Source organism: Mustela lutreola, chromosome 8 (genome assembly GCF_030435805.1).
Source record: "Mustela lutreola isolate mMusLut2 chromosome 8, mMusLut2.pri, whole genome shotgun sequence".
NCBI lineage: Eukaryota > Metazoa > Chordata > Mammalia > Carnivora > Mustelidae > Mustela > Mustela lutreola.
Window position 1 is genome coordinate 100,599,462 of NC_081297.1, and position 18,665 is coordinate 100,618,126.

General features: G+C 42.7%; 1 protein-coding gene and 1 pseudogene across 3 annotated transcripts in view; one reads left to right on the forward strand and one right to left on the reverse strand.

Moving 5' to 3' along the window:
- Nucleotides 1-6,742, reverse strand: part of LOC131839813 (metaxin-1-like) — a 30,908-nt pseudogene extending 24,166 nt beyond the window's left edge.
- The window catches only part of HMGA2 (high mobility group AT-hook 2), a 137,962-nt gene continuing 124,825 nt past the window's right edge, over nucleotides 5,529-18,665 (forward strand). For 2 of the 3 annotated variants that reach the window (XM_059186242.1, XM_059186244.1), the window contains exons 1-3: nucleotides 5,684-6,000; nucleotides 6,650-6,964; nucleotides 9,607-9,693. In XM_059186242.1, the coding sequence (XP_059042225.1) occupies nucleotides 6,854-6,964; nucleotides 9,607-9,693 (198 nt within the window). In that variant the 5' untranslated portion in view covers nucleotides 5,684-6,000; nucleotides 6,650-6,853. Of the gene's footprint in view, nucleotides 5,662-5,683; nucleotides 6,001-6,649; nucleotides 6,965-9,606; nucleotides 9,694-18,665 lie in introns of those variants that run through there. The other variant, XM_059186243.1, reaches the window with a different exon arrangement.

Consider the following 18,665-nt stretch of genomic DNA (forward strand, 5'->3'; position numbering starts at 1 on the left):
GCTCAGGTCATGATCTCAGGGGTCCTGGGATTCTAGCCACATGTTGGTTTCGTGCTCAGTGAGGAATCTGCTTGAAGAGTCTCTCCATCCCCCCCGAAATAAATAAATAAATAAATAAATAAATCTTAAAAAAAATAAAGTCTAGAAGGACAAATTACATTTGTGATTTTAAAAAAGTATAATGATAAAAAATAGACTCTTCTAGAAGCATTGTAGAGAATGTTTTTCGTTTTTGTTTTTTTAAATATAAGACTGAAGGCTAAGAGACCAGAGAGAAAGACAAAGGAGTTATCCAAATCAGAACTGGAGAGAGCTCAGACTAAGGTAATGACATTGGAGATTGAGAGTTGACAGATTCAAGAAATCTTTAGAAGGCAGAACTGGAGGGACTTGGCGATCACTTGAAGTGGAAAGAGAAAGGATTTAGAGTGATTCCTGGGTAAGACTGATTTCCAGCTAAGCAAATCACTTCTTTAAGATTATTCATTGGGATGAGGTAAATAAAAAGAGACTAGATTTAGGGAAAACAGGATGGGCCAATTTCTATTGTTACATAACAAACCACCCCAAAATTATGGCTTAAGAACAGAAACAATATTTACTTGATTCATAAATCTGCAACTGGGGCAAGGCTCAGCAGGGATCTCTCCTCTCTGATCTATTTTACCTCAGTTTGGGGTGATTTTGAGGCAGGGGTGGGGGGGGAGGCCCGGAATTATCTAAATATGTAACCTTTCCCCATGTCTCTACAGTATGATGGGTTTAAGAATTCTAAGGTACTGAGATAGAGAAAGAGGAGAATAAAAAAGAGGAAGGGAGAAAGGCAGAGGGGGAGAGAGAGAGAGAAGAGAGAAGGATGGAAAACAATGCAAGATGATGTGTTTTCCTGCTGGCGATTGCTTCACTATAAGCCCAAAGAGACTTAGCAGGTGGCTTGGTCGGTGTGGTAGGACCACTTGGGACATCTCCAGGCAAGCTATATGAGTAATTGTGTTTTGGAAGTAGTACATGAAATAGAAAAACGAGGGGAAGTTTATGTGACCAGATCCTCCTTTTTACCAGTTCTCTATTGTTGCACAGACTTAATGACTTTAAATGCCATTAAAATACCCCTTTATTAGGTTACAGTTTTGTAGGTCAGAAGTCAGACATAACATGACTGAGTTCTCTGCTGAGAATATCACCAGGCTGAAATCAAGGTGTTGGTCTAGCTGAGTTCTCATCAGGAGGCTCTGGGGAAGATCCCACTTCAAGCTTGTTCTCTTTGGCACAATTCAGTTCCTTGTGGTTCTGCTGGAGAGGTGCCTGTTTCCTTGCTGGCTGGTAGCCTGGGGCTGCCCTCAGCTACATTCCTTGCCACGTGTTGTCTCTGTGTTCAAACCAACAATGGCGAGTCAAATACTTCTCAAGCCCCAAATCTCTAACTTCCTCTCCTAAAATCAATTAGTGATAGGGCTCTGCTTTAAAAGCATGCATATGTTTAAGTAAGGCTCACCTGGATAATTTCTTTATCTTAAGGTGAACTGTACCACGGAATATTACCTTATCATAGGAGTATTCCATCATAGATTATGACAGTGTATACACCGGGGGTCCTTTTTAACATTCTGCAGTCCACACCTTCTATACCTAAATCTGATTTAAAAGTCCATATTCCTTCTGCTGTCCAAAGTTCCTTGATAGTATATCTCGACAAAGATTATTTGGAGATGACAGTATAATGTCAATAGATGAAAGATGGAAATAAAACTATTCCACTTCTGCTTCCTTGACTTTTGTCAAAAACAGTGTTCTGTGAATCCTAGCACATATTAGGTACTTAATATTTGTTGAATGAACGATGGATGGGATAAAGGAGAACAAATAAGGTAAGGGTAAGTGAAGGGTAAGGTGAAGGGTAAGTGAAAAGCTTAACATAATAGTAAATAGACTTTAAATGAGCACCTAGCTGTTTCAAAAGAGATTTTCTCCAGTTCCACATGAATGACCTTCCTGAGAGGACAATGGGTGAGATTCGTGCAAAACCAACTTAATATACGTTTGTTGAGTGACTGAATGAATATGTAGACAAATTCATTTTGTTTAGTGATCCTTGTTCTATGGGACTAGAAAGCTGTCCACCTCCCCACCCTCCACCCCCCCAACAAAATGTTAACTATGCAGCTATATCCTATTTTGGTGATAATGTAGGGAAAGTCTTAGAGGTTCTTTTTGCTACATTTCGTTAAACACTAAGCTTATTTTAAAAGACACAATCTCCGGTGCCTGGGTGGAGGCTTAGTTGGTTAAGCGACAGCCTTCTGCTCAGGTCATGATCCTGGAGTCCCAGGACTGAATCCATCATCAGGTCCCTGCTCAGCAGAGTCTGCTTCTCCCTCTGACCCTGCCCCTTCTCATGCTCTCTCTCTCTCAAATAAATAAATAAAATCTTAAAAAAGACACAATCCCTAAAATTGTGAGTTTAAGCAGAGCAAATGAGTCTACATCAAAACACTGGAAATATTTTTCAGAAATATATGTTTACCTTGTATTATAGACCGAGCTTCCATATACTATACATATATATGTATATGTGTGTGTATACTATGCATTCTGTTCACTAAATATTATAATTTTTAATTTTTTTTCTGTGACCCCTCCCCCAATAGATTGACTTTCAAAATATCTGGTTATAATAAATCTGTTTAATTACATATGGAATACATCCATGATTAAGTCAATCTGTTGTAATCTGAGAAAATTTTTAAATTATTCCTTAATTTATGGCTGTATTAAAGTATCAATATAATGTGATAAAGTGCCATGTGCGAACTTCAAACTTTTCATCACAGATGCATCTTCCTTTCGTCAAAAGAATCATTAAGATATTTTAATTCATATATTGCTTGTCTCATCCTGGGATACACTTATAAAATAGTAGCTTATTCAGAGTAACTTTGTCATAGCAATAAATTAGTAAATACCAAAAGTGTTTTATGAACTGAACACTATCTACACGTAACTGATGCTAAAAAGAGGTGTTAGAAATACTACCCCTCTCTATAGAATCTTCATATCATTTACATATAAACAAAACCCAGTTAGAGAACAAGGTATCACACATGTTGTGAGGTCTGTTAAAACTGGAAGAACCCTTAGAGATTATATTGACTTTTCATTTTAGCAGTGAGGACACTGAGCTACAAGAGAGGGGAAATGATTTACCAAAGATGGCAGAGCTGGCTTAGTGGAGTTGTAAAGGAATCCAGCTCTCATAACTGTTGAAGTTAGTGGCATTTAAACAGGTAACATTGCAACCCACGGTAAGAAAGAGACTTCACTACATATCTTTATGGATCTATGGTGCCATCCGTATTACATATATCACAAAAATAGGAAATACACTGGCTAAGATGTGATAAGACAGTGCCAAGAGACCCTGAACTTTAAGATAAATATCAATTACCAAAATATTAAAGTGGCGGGAAAAAAGAATCTGAATACAACTTCTACATGCATGTAACTATGTAACTAAAGCAGAACTTTTTCCTGTGATATTATCTATTGTTCTCTTTTTTTAAAGTATCTTGGTGGGTCCACTGAATTGATTTTACTACCCACTAATGAGCTGACCTGATCCAAACACTAAATCATGTATCACAGATAATTAGAAACCTTGTTAACATATGCAACCAAAGTGCTAATTGTTCAGTTTGATAGTAGGTGCAGAAGAAAAGAAATAGTTTCACGGGGAACAGAAACCATCTTGGGAAGGTTTCAAATTAGAAATAAGAGTTTAACCCTGAATGGTTGGGTAAAATACGGTGAGATAAAGAAGGAGAAGTAAACAATTGAGCAACTTAAACTGGAGGGGCGGGGGACACCACAAATGTGGATGTAGAAAAAATATCCATTCTTTAAAATATAACCATTTAACTTAATAAAAAGAATATGACACCATTTTTTAAAGTCTCAAGTAACTTCAGGGATGAAAACAAATTTTAATGTCTCTCTTAACAGAAAATAAACAAAAACCTGAAAAAACTAAATATAGTCTGGGAATTAAAATGCATAAAACTGGTTTAAGTAAAATTTGATGCAATATTTGTTTTATATCCTTGCTATAAGTTCCAAAGGAGTCAAATAATCTGATAGCAAAGTGACGGTGGGCTGAAAACGAGTGGCCAGACCTTCTCCCACCCCCAATTTTTTGGTGCTTTTCTTAGAGTCAAGGATTAATGCAAAAATCAAATTTTGGAATCCTCTTCTTGCCAGCCTCTGTGCATATGAAAGCAATATCGGAGGATACAAGGAACCCGGGATAAAACTGGCTGGCTGAAATCCTCGGTGATTTCTCCTACATTTATCCTCAGAATTTTATCTCTAGTTCTTGCAAAAGCAAGCAAACAAAAACAAACCTGAAGCCCTTTTTGTATGTGTAAGTCAAATGAGCACACCACAGTGCAAATGCAATCACATTAAAAATGTGCAAACTTGGCAGTTAGGAAATGTCACTGCAATCCTTAGTACGTGAAATTTCAATCCCTTTGATGAAGATACCATCTTTCAGCCAAGCCCCGGCAGAAAACCTTTGGTTCCGGTTAGCCCCCTCCCTCCGCAGGCAACCGCTGGGCTCCATCCGGAGGGAAGGAGGCTCTCCCTCTGCATCACAGCTAAGCGTTCCCAGACCCAGGAGAAACCCCGGGTTTCTGCAGGACACTCAACGTGCAGCTAAGTGTCCCAGCTCTGCAAAGGGCGGCTGAAAATGGATTTAAAATGGCAACGCGGACCAATCAGCGCCGCCGCGCCGAAGCAGACATTAACACGCGCCTCCTCCACAGGCACAGCGGAACCTGGCTGCGCCTAACTCCCTCCTTAGGACTGTAAAGTAGGCGTTTTTATTCCACGGTGGTCTGTATTTTGGGGAAGAAAAAAAAATTTTTTTTCCCCCTCGGGTGAAAGTTTTTATTTTGGAATCGGTCCAAAATAATTTGGGGCGTGATGTGTGAAAATCTGAACCTAATTTTTTCGGAGTTTTTTGTTATTCAAGGATGAAAAGAGGTACATTTTTAAATGTACTCCACCTTTTTAAAACGGACTGTGGTCATTACAGTGTTCACATAACTCAGAAACAGCCCAGGCAATAAAATTAGGACTTGGCAGAAAGGGAGTTCCTAGGGAAAAGGTTAAATCAGGGTAAGTTGCAGGGAGAGTTGGACAGTTGGCGCAGTTTTAGTGTTAAGGAAGCTACGGGGTTCCCGCGTGGGGCAACCCTTCTGCTCTGCGTAGGAACACCGGTAAGTCGCACCAGCCCCGAGGTGGGGGACATTTTGCTTCGTCTCTAGTCTTTCCCGGAGGGGGGGGAAACTCAATGAAGAGGACGGCGCGCTCCGTGTGCATGTGTGCACGTTGTTTGCACGTGTGCATGTGTCCGCGAATGTGCGTGCATGTGTGTGCCTGTACGAGTGTGCATATGTGGAGCTGAGTGCCTGCGTGTCTGTGTGTGCGCGCGCTTCGGGGTCGTGCAGTCTGTGATGAGGGTATTCCCAGGCAAAGCAAGGCTGCCGGGGGCCGGTTCCGGCTCTTCCTCGGTTCCTTCCCACTCACAGGGAACCAGAACTCTGCCGCGCGTGCAGCTAGACGCTTCCTGCTGAGTGTTGGCTCCGCGTCGTGGAGGTGCAGGTAAAAGCCAGGCCCCTAAACGTGGCTCTGGGGCGGTCGCATTCCCGCGCCTTACTAGGACAACCGCCCAGCGGCGACCTCGGGCGGCAGGCGGGACGAGGCCGGCAGCGAGCCGTCCCGGGATCCCCGGCCTGTCCCTTTAACCCCGCCGCCGGGCGGGAGCACGTGAGCGGAGCTTCGGGTGGCACCCGGGCGCCGCCGCCGCCGAGGCAGTTGTATTTCGAACGCTGCCTCTGGCCCGCGGCCAGGCGCCTTGGCTCGGCGGTCCGCCTGGCCTCCCTCCTCCTCATACTTTTCCTCCTGCGCAGCCCCCTCCCATTTATCCGCCCACGATTAGAGGTGGGCACTCCCCCCCCCCTCCAACCCCGCCGCCCCCTCCCCAAGCACACACACACACTCTTCCCACTTGAATCCTGGGGCAGGAACTCAGAAAACTTCCAGCCCGGGAAGAGCGCGCTTGGTGCAGGACGCAGGAGCGAGCGGCCCGTCCCCCTCCGACTCTCCGGTGCCGCTGCCGCCTGCTCCCGCCACCCGAGGAGGCGCGGTGCCACCCACTGCTCCGTCCTTTTGCCTGCGCCCTGTGCCCGACCCGAACCCGGCAGAATCTCCCCATCCTCCTTCTGCTTTCTGACTGCCCAAGGCGCGATTTGTTTTCTCTCTCTTTCTCTTTCTTGCTCTGCGAGCGCGGAGCGGGGGGGAAGAGGAGGAGGAATTCTTTCCCCGCCTAACATTTCAAGGGACACAATCCACTCCAAGTCTCTTCCATTTCCAAGCCGCTTCCGAAGTGCTACCGGTGACCGCAACTCCTGATCCCAAACCGAGAGGGGAGCCTCCCAGCTTCAAACCGTCTTTTCCCTTTCCTTCGCTCTCCTCCTCCTCTAGCTACCTCCACCTCCACCTCCACCTCCGGCACCCACCCACCGCGGCCGCCGCCACCAGCAGCGCCTCCTTCTCCTCCTCCTCCTCCCCTCTTCTCTCTTTTTGGCAGCCGCTGGACGTCCGGTGTTGATGGTGGCAGCGGCGGCAGCCTGAGCAGCAGCAGCCCTCGCAGCGCGCCAGCTCCTCGCCCACCCTGCCTCATCCTCCAGCCCTACCGCCCGATCTCCCGAAAGGTGCCCGGCACATTCGGGGCGGCGGCGGCGAAGCGGCGGCGGCGGCAGCGGTAGCGGCGGCGGCGGCGGCGGGAGGCAGGATGAGCGCACGCGGTGAAGGCGCCGGGCAGCCGTCCACTTCAGCCCAGGGACAACCTGCCGCCCCGGCGCCTCAGAAGAGAGGACGCGGCCGACCCAGGAAGCAGCAGCAAGTCAGTACGCGGGCAGGGTGGGGGCAGCAGCCCACCTCCGGTCCCTCTGCCAGGGCCCCGCGACGCGCGGCCACCAGAGCGCGGGAGTCCGGTGGCGGCGGCGGCGCGCTGCCGGCCGGCCGTGGGGGCGGGCTGCGGAGTCTTCGGCGCCAGAGCGCGGCTGAGCCCCGGGGCGCCCGCGCTCCTCGGGGCGGGGAGGTGGGGAACGGCGGTAGGCGGCGGGAGGTGGGGTCGGGCGCAGCGCGTCCTCGGAGTTTCGCTATTGTGCACGGCCCCGAGTGGCGCGATGGCCCCGAGTGGCGCGATGTCTCCGCGTGACGAAGCGGCCGGGATCCGGCAACCCAGGGCTCGGTGGGCACTTTCCGAGCCGCTTTATACAACTGCGCGGCGGGAAGGAGGTGCGGGGGCGCAGGGGTGCTCCGGCGGGCCGGGGTTGGAGGGGCTGAAGTCCGGGGGGCCGGAGGCTGTGTCTCCCGCCAACCGGGGCTGCTCGCGGGCTGGGGACTGGCGCGCCGCCGCCGCCCCCTTGGCGCCCTCCCCACGTTCTCGGTGGCCCGAGACTCGCTTCCTCCCGACAAAGAACTCGCGGGCCCGCCCGGTCCTTTTAGGGCTCTTTAAATGCGGCGCTGCGGCCGCTCGGCTGTCCGCCGCCGCGGAGGTGTCCCAGGAAAGGGGGTTCGGAGGAGCCTGGGTCCTCACGGGACGGAATTCACCCGTTTGGCCGAGGGCGCGGTGGAAAGTAGTGTCCGAGAGTGTGCACGGTAGCTGGGTCACTTCCTCGCCAGGCCCCCGGTCCCCCTTTTGCCCCTGGATCCCGCGCTCCGAGCTGTAGACTTTAAAAGTACTTCTTCTGGGCGAGCGGCTGGGGGTTGGGAGGGGAAGATCGAGGGGCGCCCGAGACCCCGCGGAGTGGAGGGTTTTGTCTGCGGATGCAACCAATTAAGCGTGCAGCAGGCGCTTGCAGAGCTGCGCGCAGCGCCCAGAGCGGGGGGTTTTGTTCGCGGCAATTTCCAAGACTTGGCGGCCAGGGCTGGAGCTGGACATGTCTATTGAGAACATTTAAACTCCGCTTCCGCGGGCTTTAAAACTTCTCCTGCCTTCCTTAGCCTTAAAGCGCTGCCTTCACCGCAAATAGGCCGATTAGAAAATAATCCTGGAGTCCCAAAAGCTGTCCGAGAGCAAGGTGGGGGGAAATCGAACAATGTTTGCTTGCCAGAGCGTTTTAGAAAAACTGAAAGGGTTGTACCTTTTTTGAAATCATCAAAGGAAACAAGCCAATCTAGAGGCCCCTGAGTTTTCCCGCTCTGCCCAGGCGACACTTTAAACCGCGTTAGGATCCTGTTTTACACCTCCCAGGAAGTCTCTGCCCTTCCCCCCGCCCCCGCTCTTGTTTCCCACCCGCCACCCAGCTCTCTCTAGCTCGATTTGTCCCCCACCTCCAAAAAAGTATCCGAAAGAAATTGCGGTGGGATCGGGAGGTGATTGGAGGTTTTACCTTGGAGTTAAGGCAGAGTTCACAAAGAAAGAAAAATGCGTCTCCGGTGTGTTTGCTCCGGATGTGCCCACTGGCTCTAGTGGTCCCATAGAAGCTTGCAGAGAACCTTCCCCAGATTCTCCAAATAGGATGCGGATTTTCATTGAAGACTTTCATGCGTTTCAAGTTAATTGGTCTCATTTAATCACCGAATCTGAAAGAACTGTAAATTGATGATTCACTGCATAAATATTTAGGATCTGGAATATTAATCATCGCATTCTCTTAACCACTAGAGCATTTACTACTTGGCATAGGAACCCTTTAAAGTTTTGCTAACCCTATTGATAGTTTCAATTTCTCCTTCCCAGACACTTCCATTCTCCCTCATTCTTTCCCTCTTTTAGTTCTCTCCGGTCTCCTCCCTCCCTAAGAGTTTTCTCAAAAGCAAGTTTTGGAGGAAAATGTTTATTTTTATCAAAAAACATTTAAATTTAGGCTCAAGACCATGCCTCCAACTCCAAAAGGAAGTGGAGAACTGAAGCAATTATCTAGATAATTCAAGCAAAACCTCCCACAACAGATTTACCATAATTATTTGGAAATTTTAGGGGGAACGGAGTTATTTTGAGTTGACGATCTTGGGTAATTGCTCCAGTACTTCTCTCAATGTGTTGAGTCATAACTGACCTACAATGAGGATATACAGAGATGACTAAAAACCATCTTTTCTATAGGGAAGATTGTTGAAACATTTATGATGTTAGCTTCATCTTTCTTTTGTTGGAAATGCTGGTACAATGGGTAGTAGTATTCCTGTGAAGTATTTATAAGTTGCCAAATACATAACCATTCAGATTTTACACCTTAAACTTGTGTGACTTTCTTTCTAGAACATGCAGGCTTGTCAGTCTTTGTTACCTTTATAGTGCTGAAACAGAACCTAAGTTTCATAAGCAAAATAGAATTTCCTTTTTGAACCCTTGGATTGAAAGTATAGTTATTTTCCCTTTCTGTAAACTCAGTACCATCATCATTCCATTTATGTTCCTACTGAATGTGTTGCAACAGTCTTTTTGAGCAGCACATGCAGAAACTAACTATAGCGTCAGGGTCAATTTGTTTCAGACATTCTTCCACAACAGCATTTTTTCCCCCCTATACTTAGGAGCCAACCGGTGAGCCCTCTCCTAAGAGACCCAGGGGAAGACCCAAAGGCAGCAAAAACAAGAGTCCCTCCAAAGCAGCTCAAAAGGTGAGATTTCTCAAGTTAAGTCCCCCAACTTTCTCCATGACCACAGGAACTTCCCTGTAATTTCCCCATTCTAGATCCAGACTTAAGGATTTGTCCCAACTGGGTAACCCAAAACTCATTTCCTACCCTTACTATTTCTAAGCAAAATCAGATTTCGAAGCATAACTACTTAACCTAAAAACTTTATGAAGATGCTTCCAGTGTTGTTCTTAAATAAACAATCACCAAATAATTTGAAACTCAAAACCGGGGCTGGGAGGGTGAGGAGGGGGAGTGGAGAAAGACACAATTAAGATCTGCACCCTTTGTGAAAGAGTTAAAAATAAGTCAGAACTGTAGGATTTGCTTGTTGGTGTTGTTTGCAATTTCCTTCAAAAATAATAAAGATTGATTTACTTTCTGCTTATTTACATGATTACTGCAAAAACAAATCCTTTTATAAGGTTAAGTATTTTGCCAAATCATAATTAGAAGTAAATCCAATTATGGGATACAGGAAAAAAATTTTCATGAATTTTACAGATTTAAATGTGGTGATAAAGTATGCTGTTTGTTTACAATAAACTTGCAATGTAGTATATCATAATCTCTCAAAATGCCTCCATCCATCAGGTGGTACAGCAGTGCTCTAAATGGGACAATGAGAAGTTTTTTTAAACAAGTATTTGATTCATTTATTGTGTATTTTGGGGCAGGCTAGACCCCAGTCAAGTATAAGTTCCAGTGTTTTTATTTATAAATTGTAAATTGCAGTTTCATGTAACTTCATGTTGGTTGTATTTGAGCTAGCAAAGAGGAAATATCTCAGGGTCAATGCATGTACAAAGAAGCGAAGGTGAATATAAAACTCACTTTTTTTTTTAGCTTTCTAAAGGAATCAGAAAAAGTGTCTGTATTTTATTTGTAGGGTTGTATATTAGTTGAAAACAAAGGCTCAAAATTCAGAAGTACATTTTTCTATACTCTTTTTTAGTGGATTGGAGTACCTCATGTACAGTATCTGTTAAAAAGGGCCATAAGATCATCTTTGGGGACTAATGTTTGGTGTGGTTTTCTCTGTGACTGTGGGCACTAGCCATGTTAGATGTGATAGTTTTCAGTGTTTTAAACTGCTAGAGCAACCAGTGATACATATAAAGTGGTTTAGGGAGTAACTATGAATTCTTGTCTGTTTTATTTTAATAATCTTGAACAGAGCGGAAGGGAAGGAGCAGATTCCTACTGTATTTAATTATAACTGCTTCACAGAGTGAAGATTTAATTATGACTCACATTTAATCCATAAACTTTGAAGTGACTCTAATCTACCTTGTCATTTAGAACTGACAGTATATTGTTTCATATTTCTAATATGAGTATTTCCTATTTGTTATATTTTTACCTGGTTTATGCGATTAACCGAAAGGGGCTAATTTAACAAAGGAGTTTTTAAATGTTGCATAAGTGTGGGATTTGCCTAACTTAGTTTTACTCTAATGAAATGGCAAAAGAATATCTTAGTAGGTAGCTAACAAACATTGAAACTCTGATGTAATTGCTCTGAAAAATGCATCATTATAGCATCTCCCAGGAAGAAATCTGCATACCTTGTCATAAAAAACTGATTTAAAATTTTAGGCAAAGAAAAGGAAAATGAATCTCCTCTTTCACATTTCAGTATATCACATTTTTTTTTTGAATGATTAAAGAGATGTTTCCATTATCTTCTCTTCATTTTGAAAAGTTTACCACTGACTAACAAAATCTTTATTGACACAAGGGAAGCTGAGACTTGTGTCTAATTTACTACCTAAAGCAAAATAACAAAAAAGTTGATCTCCTCCCAAGTAAGGTTTGATTTATTTTTAGTTGTTTTAGTAATAGGCCTTTACAGAGGATTCTACTGGGCCGCTCATCTTTCTGGTAATTCTTCATGTGTATGTATACATTATTACAACTTCCAAAACAGAAATAGATTTTCTTTTTCCCATAGTAATCTTTCCCTGATATCTTCCATTCATCCAGAAAAAATTATTTCATACACCTCTGTTCTAAAAGTCCCTTCCAATAAAAATGAACAAATATATTTGTCCATAACACTGTTGTATTTCTTCAGTTTTATAAATTACGCTTCATTTGGAGAAGATAATACTTTGCAAAAGAATGAATGACATTGATGAATTGTTCATGGCATGTGTAACTTAAGGTATTTTCACTTTCAAATTGGTGTTTATTGAGTTTGCTACTACCCTATGTAAACATGGTTATCAAACATAAATTTGTTTATCAAACACATATTGTATTCTGACAAAACGTGTGTGTGTTAGGATTTTGAGAAGCAATCTTTTTCAGGAAAAGTTCTATTGTTCATAACATGTAAGATAATCATACCCTGCTAGAGTGACCAGAGTAGATGTGGGAAGTCTCCTATGATTAATAAATTGGGTATTCTTGTGCAAACTGAGATCCATCAAAATGAAAAAATACAAAACAAAACTGGTAAGTATATAGGAGAACAGAACTCGAAAATTAGAAGAGATGCAGCATACACTGAAGTCCTGATGATGTTGGGTGTTTAAAATTTCTTGCTGCTGGGGTTTCTTTACTTACAAAGTTTGTGTTTGGACTCAGTCACTGGCCTTGGGGCATTTGAAAACAAAACTGCTTGTTGGAAAATTAGCAATATGAAACTTGACAGTGCACACTGAGTGTTGCAAGACCAAGTGGACAACTACTCAATTAGTAAGCACTTAAATCTCAGGCCCTATTCAATATGAAATTGATTTGGGTGATATATAAAACAAACATTTATAAAAGCACAATTTGTTCTGCTTAGAACTTTTGGAAGACAAGGTAATGATTCTTTAATCTACTTACACTCCATCATGACAGATTCCCATGGATGACCATTAGGTAGCAATTTTAGTCTTTCCTGAGAAGTCCAAAATGAGGGCTCAAAATTTGTCCCGGAACCAGCTTCATATTGCTATCTTAATAAAGGAAATCAGAAGTTAATGTTTTCCTGAATAAATAATTTGTTGGCGTGTGTGTGTGTGTGTGTGTGTGTGTCTTGTCCTTGTAGTTTATGTTTTAGTTTAGAGATATACCTGTGACCAGTTGTCTCTCAATTTCTTGTTTTGTTTTGTTTTGTTTCCCTCATGTTTGTGCTGGATGGAAATACTTTGTATTTTTGCATTTTGCCTCTTTAGAGGAGAGAAAGATATAATCTCCTTTGTGTTTAGGGTTTTTGCTGTGGCTTTGTAATCATGAGAGAATACTGGAGGGGCTGTCACTCATTCTCCAGCTTTTAAGGTCAAAGTCAAGTTCTTCTGTAAGCCTCAAGGCAGTTCTCATTCAGGTACTTTGAGGACAAAAAATGTTTTTTTTCTGAGACTGAATTACATTTTAATAGAAGGAAATGGCATATGAAAAGATCTCAGGTGTGAGACAACACTACTTCATAGAGTCATAGGTTTGTTTGAACTTCCTTTTTTTTTTTAAAAAGATTATTTATTTATTTATTTATTTGACAGGCAGAGATCACAAGTAGGCAGAGAGGCAGGCAGACTGGGGCGGGGGAAGCAGACTTCCCGCTGAGCAGAGAGCCCTAAGCAGGGTTCCATGCCAGGACCCTGAGGTCATGACTTGAGCCCAAGGCAGAGGCTTAACCCGCTGAGCCACCCAGGCACCCCTGAACTTCTTTTGACTTGAGGTTGAATGACCAGAGCTAGAGAGCAAGGTGCAGAAGTAAAATATCTAGGTAAAGTGTATGTACACTTCAAGTAATGTGCTCAAGTAAACATTCGATCTGTATCTTCCATTTGCTTGTACAAAAAAGATCTGGTGTTGATTGGACCCTATAAAGGCAAATTTGTGCTTTTTTCTAACTGTATTCTTAGAAATGTGGTTGATTTTTCATAAATAATTACTAACACCAAGCACAGGTATTTTATGATGAGAAAATGTAGGCTTTATTCATCATTTCAGAGAAATGTTAGAGCATGGAAGTTGAGTGAGGTCGAGATTTTTTAAAGAATTTAATAGGCCCAACTGAAGAGAGTAACCAAAGGCATCATTGTTAGGTAAGTCACGGAAGGATGGGTGTTGGAAATGGTCATACAGTTCCAGCCTATGGTTTCTGTGTGAGTAGTAGGATTTTGTTTGATTCCTGTGTGTTTGAATGGTAATTTCCACTGGGATTCAGGGCCCTATCTGAGTTAGACACATGTATCCAGATGGGTGGAATTAAATAAAACCCAAGTGTTGTCTCCATTATCTTGATATTTTATGCTGATTTACCTAAGCAATTGACTCTTTTTCTTTTATTTCCACTTCATTTGCTATGGAGGACCAAACCTTAATATATCAGTAAATTCTACCTGGCAAAGCTTTTGAGTCATCACAGATTACGATCCAAATATGGGCAATTCAAAAACATTTGGATTCTTTCATGAAGTAACTTTACTTCAAGGAACCCATAGTTCTAATTTTCTGGAAGCTATCACTCTTCTGAATTCACCATCCAGAGCTCCTCATTGCTTTGACTGATCCACAACCCTGGCCTATTTTTATCTCAGAGTCCAGACTAACCACTCTGCTAAGGAGGTAGAACATACCAGACTGGCATTCAATCGTGTTTTAGTTCTTTCTTGAGTATCAATTAGATGGAGGCTGAAGAGATTTTTATGTCTGTTAAGCCATTCCAGCCTATCTTGTCAGCTCACCCTCTGTGGTTTTCAGAGCTCACCTTGGAACCACTTAGCTTGGCACAAGGGTAGAACAATGAACTTCACTATCCTAGATCCTAAAACTTCCAGTTATGAATTTTTGTTCTACTCAGGAAAAACAGGTTGAAAAGTGATTCTAGTTTAGGCTAGGGCTTTGTTGTCTATTGTTTTAGGACACGGAACAGTTTTGAATGGCATCTTCTGATTGATTTCTAGAGGAATAATACAGTCACTGTCTTTTCTTCAAGGTAATCTAGGGGGGCACTTTGCTCAGAAGGTAACCCCTGTGAACTCCTGTATCATAGCTATTGATTCTTCTGATCACAAAAAAGGTAGCACGATGGTTGATAGGAGGAAAGTCTTGAACTTTGAAAATAGCTCTTCCTGTCATTTTGGCCTTGGCTTTAAGTTAATGTTTGTATAGGTGAAGACAGGCATGTGTAAATAATGACATGAGAGTTGACAATAAGGGCTTCCTTGGGTGAAACTAGCATGAACTACAATGGACGATAGAATTTACTTGTATGGAGGGATGACAAACTTGCAACTTCTCTTAAAGAGTGAAAATGGTTGCACTTAACTTTTAGAACCCCACAGAGCTGGATTATCAATCAAGTAAAATGAGAAGTACCTAGTGCTTAGCCTGATCGATGATTCCAGTTGGTTTTGATGCCAGTGTGCATTGATTTGCACTGTTTGTATGTTTAAAAGGACAGCTGAAAGAAATAAAATGTGACTTTCTAGTCGTTGAATAGTTTGCTCCAGACGCTGTTGTCTACAGGTCTTAATCTTAAAAATATATCTGTAAAGATACCTGAAAACAAACTAAGGTACTCTGCCCAGATATTTTTCTAGCTTTCCCACCCCACTACCCCCATCTGTGTGCTGAGGCACTGATTGATTTGGGGGTGAGGGAGTTAAGGTTTTCATGCATTATCACAGTACATATAAAATGTGATGAGAGCATTAAAGTAACAAAAATTAGTAGCTATCTAAATTTGACCAAGAAGTCAGAATTGGATAATTCTTTTGGTTTCCAATCTCAGCAATTCTCCATGTCTTTATAGGAAACCTGGAAATGTTTTATTTTTTAACGACTCATTTGATTTTCACCCTAGAAGTTTTTCTTGTCTCTCTTTTTTTTTGAATCTGCCTATGGCTCCTTTATTTTCTATGAAATATCTCCCAGAAGAACAGACCCTTTATTGCCTTGAAATCACACTGGGTCTCAGCTTCACTACTTATGAACGTGGGCAGTTGGCTTGATCTCACATTTTGTGACACTGAGTACATAATTGCTGTCCTATTTAAGTAAGAGAATGCTCAGAAAAATCACTCAAGAATTGGGAGGTATTTTTTTTTAACTAATTTATTTATTTATTTCAAGGAGGTATTCTTTTTAAGGGTAACATTTTAAAATATGGAGGGAGAGAAGAAATTACACTTGAGTACCCACCATGTGCTGGGAGCTTTTCTCAGTCACTTTATGCAAATCCTCTGACATAGGTATTATGGTCTTCATTTCACAGATGAGAAAACTGATTTCAGGATGTAAACCATGACTCATGTCTCATGTTCAATGCTAGAAAATGGTGGCCCAAGGCCTTGAATTCAAATCTCACTCTAAAGCTTAGGACCTTCCCACTACCATAGGCTGTCCGCTGTCCGATGTTTTGTAAAATATTTGCTACAATGTAGGTTATGTTCTCTCCAGTAACCTGAAAGGCATGTCAGAAGTTAGATTTCAAGAAACCCTTTGGAGAGAAGTTCTTTCTTAGGCTTTTAAAGGGAATCGAAATAGGTGCCTCCTGCAGCTGATACCCCCAGACTTCTGGGCCCCAGAACTCACAGGGCTGTATGTCTTTGGAGATCAGAACCCATCCAGTTTTTTTTATTTGTTCAGTAAGGGGTCTAGACAAAGTGCTTGCTAAAGCTCCTGCCAAGCTGTAGAATTCTGATGGGAAGAAGGAAATAAGACACACGTGACACAAACACCAGTGTTTCTCTTTCTTTCCTTCTTCATTCAGTAAGAGTGTGAGCCACCTTATGTACCAGGTGCTAATGTAAGCACTGTTTCCAAGCTTAAGAGTTGCATTTTTAAATGAATTTCCTTTTTCAATTAATTGTGTGTGTGTGTGTGTGTATGTATGTGGAGTACATGTAAGAGCCTGAAGTACCAGACTTCTTAGAAAGAGAAAAAATTACATTTCCCACTTAACATTCTTCTCAACCCTCATGAACTTGCTTCTAACCATATTATACAATTAAACATAACAGTTCTGAACCTAAACTTTTTTTTAAAGGCAAAACAGGAATATAAGCAAAGAATCAGTAACACTTTTAACAAGATATGATGTGGTAAATCGTAAAACCGTGTGGCCATAGTCTGAAATTTCAGTTTTTACAAATGCAGAATTCACAGCCTCTTTTCCCTCCCCTTACCCCTCCACCCCCGGAAACTCTAAATACTGAGAACAAGTTACTGTCTCAATTATACATGGGTTCGTCGTATAGAACCAAATTCCACTCTGGAGAAGGGAAACCAAATATATACTCCCACAACATCGTATATGTTGATGTATTAAAAGCAAAAGGAGCCCCTGAAATGTTTTGTTTTTCTCCTATTGAAAAGTAATATTCTGAAGAGCATTAAACACAGGGGAAAAAGTTAAAGTCAGTGCTTTTCTCCATATAAAAACCCTGGATCTCTGCTGGTTTACAAACTAAAATCTTAACTTGTTTTGCAGCCTTTGTGAAGTTTGATCAGAATGATTAAATAATGTGGGTTTAAAGAACAATGAAAACCTCCCAGAGCGACACCACACAGCACAGCTAATGTGTTTCTCCTAGATGTAGACTCCGAACAGGGTTTCAGTTTACATATAACACTGGCCTGGAGACCAAGGAGCGAGTTTGCTTTTAACAAATCCAAGTGATAATTGTGATATTTTGCCCTTAAGTTAATGGTGCGAATTTTATTTTTGAATGGGCTTTTTGTCAATGAGATGCTCATTTTAAACTCCTCTTATTTGCAGGGCTTTCTCTTGGACAGATTTGCTTTCTCTGACTTTGAAATGCAGCGAAACCCTTTTAGAAAACAACCTTCTCTGTAGCAGATTTTAGATATGCCTGGATCCCTTAGTGGCCCCTGAAACATAACAACTGAACCACGGAAGCTTGGTGCGGCCCCTTAGCCTTGAAGGTCAATAGCTGCCTCCTCTTAACCCCACCCACCATCCCTGGGCCCATTAAAAAGGATTTCTGTCTTCCATGTTTGTGTAATTTACTGCTGGATAAACTGCAATCTCACAGTTGATCCCAAGGATTAAATTAGACAATGTTTCTGTATTAGGGAATTTTGTACTCCTAGAACTCACTATGTTTCTGGGGGTTTCCAAGGGTTTCTTAAAAGCTTCGTTGGAAAGGTGACAGATGGGTGTAAAGGAATATTAGCATTGACTGAATTCTTGGAGATCGGACTAACTAGAAGGAAAACTGTCCCTTGAAGGGTTCCGTCTTGTTGGGGTGAGAGAGCACTTATTAAGCAGCTCATTTATGGTGGGCACTTGGCTCCTCCCAGGAGGCATTATCTCCATTTCATACATGAAACCAAATTAAGGTTCTCAAGCGACCTGCCCAAAGTCATAAAGCTAAAATGGCAGAGCCAGGATTTGAGTCCAAGCTTTCCAAAGTAGAGTCTGTGCTTCTCTTTAGACCACTCCCTCTCCGTAGGACAGCATTCAGAAAGAGGGTGTGATTCACTGGGCACTCCTGGCTTCTATTTAATTTAATGCATGCCCTTACAACTAAAAGTAAGGCGAGTGCCACTAACCCCGACAATAAACGATTCTTCTGTGCAGTCCGTTCACAAGTGACAAATGATCCACGACGCCCAAACCTGACCGTTAGGCTGAGCTTCTAAAGGCCACCAGGTTTCCTTCTGTTCAGGGAAATTAGCTGAGTCAGCCCCAACTTTAGTTGACTGAAATGTCTCCCGTATGGTAGTGAATACACATATGCTAAGGGGAGGTAGTACTCTTAGGAGTGGGAGGAAGCCAGTCTCTACAAGCCAACAGAACTGGGCTCAAATCCCAGGCTCCCTTGCGTGCCTTGTACCGCCTTTGTGTGTGACCTTCCTCTGTTCTATAAAACTTAGTAGCTTACCTGCAAAATTAAATGATAATACCTACTGTACAAGGCTGTTGTCAAGATTGAGGATGAAAATAACACATGTGCTCAATAGATGTGAACTAATGGTATCATAAT